Genomic DNA, 1,981 nt, shown 5'->3' on the forward strand with positions numbered 1-1,981 from the left:
AGGTGCACGCTGAGTGTAAGCATGCAAGCACACCAAGCTCCCATCTGCTCTGCTCCCCTGAGGATTACGTGTGAAACAGCAAACGGTTCGCTCGTGTCTCACAACAGAATCTGCACAGAGGACACTGCCTGCGTTACAAAGGCAACTGAACGCCATCAGCACAGGGCCTTATCAACACTGACTGCACAGAGAGACTGGGGAGAGAGGGCCCTGAAATGCTGACGTTGTTTCAGCTGCCTCTGGTTGCAGAGGAAGCCCCGTTTCACTCAGTGCTGCCTGCGCTGCCCTGTGCAGATGCCTGAAGGCACGGGCTGCAAAAGCATCTGCAGGTCTCAACAGGAATGCTAAGAACTCCGTTCAGGTAAGGTACAGTCATGCAAATTTTCATCACAAACTGAGCAGAAATATTACTTCAGAAGCAAACTTTACATTGCAATCATTTAAAATAGCTTTCTTTGTCAAGAGAAACAACAATTGATTCAGTGGGACGTTCAGCAGAGAACAAAGCCAAAGTTCCCATGCTGCTCTGCCATCTTTGCCATCAATTTCAGCTAATCTCGCACAGAAAGTGAACAAAATGTGTCTCCTCTCCTAACTCCCAAGTCTGCTAAGCACATTTACAGAATGTATTTCCTGAGATGCTCAGACACTATTGCAACAGCGATCGCATATGGATGTAAAAATATGTTTTGACACACAGTGCAAAAATCAAGACAATGATCTCAGAAAGTTCAGCTGATGAGAAGTGGGGTTTTTTTGCCCTACTTTTCCATTTCTCTGTTACAAATTGATGTTTAGCAAAGACAGCCAGGTTTCTGTTACACACACACCCTGAAAATACCCACTTTCTACATGTACTTAAAACACAAAGCGCTCGAATATCTGCAGGGATTTACCTTAATGTCACTGTCCAGCTGCCTCACACACCAGTATAGCAGTCTCACCAGGGGCATGTGGAGTTTAGGGTTCACAAACGGCATCCACTGGAGCTGCTCCGCAGCCATAGGCAGAAGCTGTAAGAACACACAGAGGCAAAGTTACATGCAGAATGTCAGCTTAGCGTGTGAGCAGGCTGCAGGTGAAAACAGGCCTCCAAAAACCAAACCCAAACCCAAATCTCAAATTACTCCCGGAGTTTGCCAGCTTGCAAACACTCCCTGGTCAGGTCCTGCAGAGGTCAAAGAATTACCTCCTTAGACGGATGTTAAGTTTGACACAGGTTTGCCTGCAAAGCAGAGGCACGGCGTGTGAGCTCAACTATCAAGGCCAACAGCAGTGCCTACAAACCTTCACAGAATGAAGGAAAGCAGGAAAAGTACAACTCCTGAACACCGCGTTGATTTCCAAGCCTTGTTGTGCCCAGAGAGATGGAAGGAAGGGCTCTCAGTAGGGCTCAGCATCATCTGTTACCAGTCATCACCTGAAACTTTGACATCCAACGTAGATAGGAAATATTTTAAATTAGGTGTGAGCATCTCTGTAGGAAAACATGAATTCTGTACACTGTTACACACAACATGCAAGATAAATCACCAGCTGGCAAAAGCCACTGGTAACAAAAGAGGCTGAAACTGGCAAGTTGAGACTGAGCACGACACTCTTCCTTCACAGCGATGGCTCTGTTCTCCAAGTGACAGCTCAGCCACCCCATCTGACTGCTGGCATTAATTCTGACCTAGGACTGTCGTTCTGCTTCCATTACTCTGTCCAGGTCTATACAAAACAGGCTGACCTCTGCTGCTCTCCCAGTCAAAGCAGTCAGTATCTACGTGAATCTGAGAACGCAGGAACCAGAGCAAACTCACGTCCCCTCACCTTCAAACACCTCTCCTGGATGTAGGTTCTCCCGCTGCACTGAGGTTTCTGACCGTCCTCTCTTTCTTCTTGTCCCTTGACTTTGCTGAGGTGCTCGTCTGAGATCCAATCCATAAGGACAGTCAGGAGCCCATAAACTTCAGAGTTGGGTGGGAGCTGCAATACA

At 47.3% G+C, this 1,981-nt stretch overlaps 1 protein-coding gene across 1 annotated transcript in view; it reads right to left on the reverse strand.

The window, feature by feature from the left end:
- Positions 1-896: 896 nt before the first annotated feature.
- Positions 897-1,981, reverse strand: part of LOC104915711 (coiled-coil domain-containing protein 138) — a gene marked incomplete at its 3' end in the record, with an annotated part of 1,633 nt that continues 548 nt past the window's right edge. The window contains exons 3-4 of the mRNA XM_031557533.1: positions 1,816-1,971; positions 897-1,013 (exon numbers count right to left, since the gene is read on the reverse strand). Coding sequence (XP_031413393.1) covers positions 897-1,013; positions 1,816-1,971 — 273 coding nt within the window. The remainder of the gene's footprint in view (positions 1,014-1,815; positions 1,972-1,981) is intronic.

Source organism: Meleagris gallopavo, unplaced genomic scaffold, assembly GCF_000146605.3.
Source record: "Meleagris gallopavo isolate NT-WF06-2002-E0010 breed Aviagen turkey brand Nicholas breeding stock unplaced genomic scaffold, Turkey_5.1 ChrUn_random_7180001846328, whole genome shotgun sequence".
Taxonomy (NCBI): domain Eukaryota; kingdom Metazoa; phylum Chordata; class Aves; order Galliformes; family Phasianidae; genus Meleagris; species Meleagris gallopavo.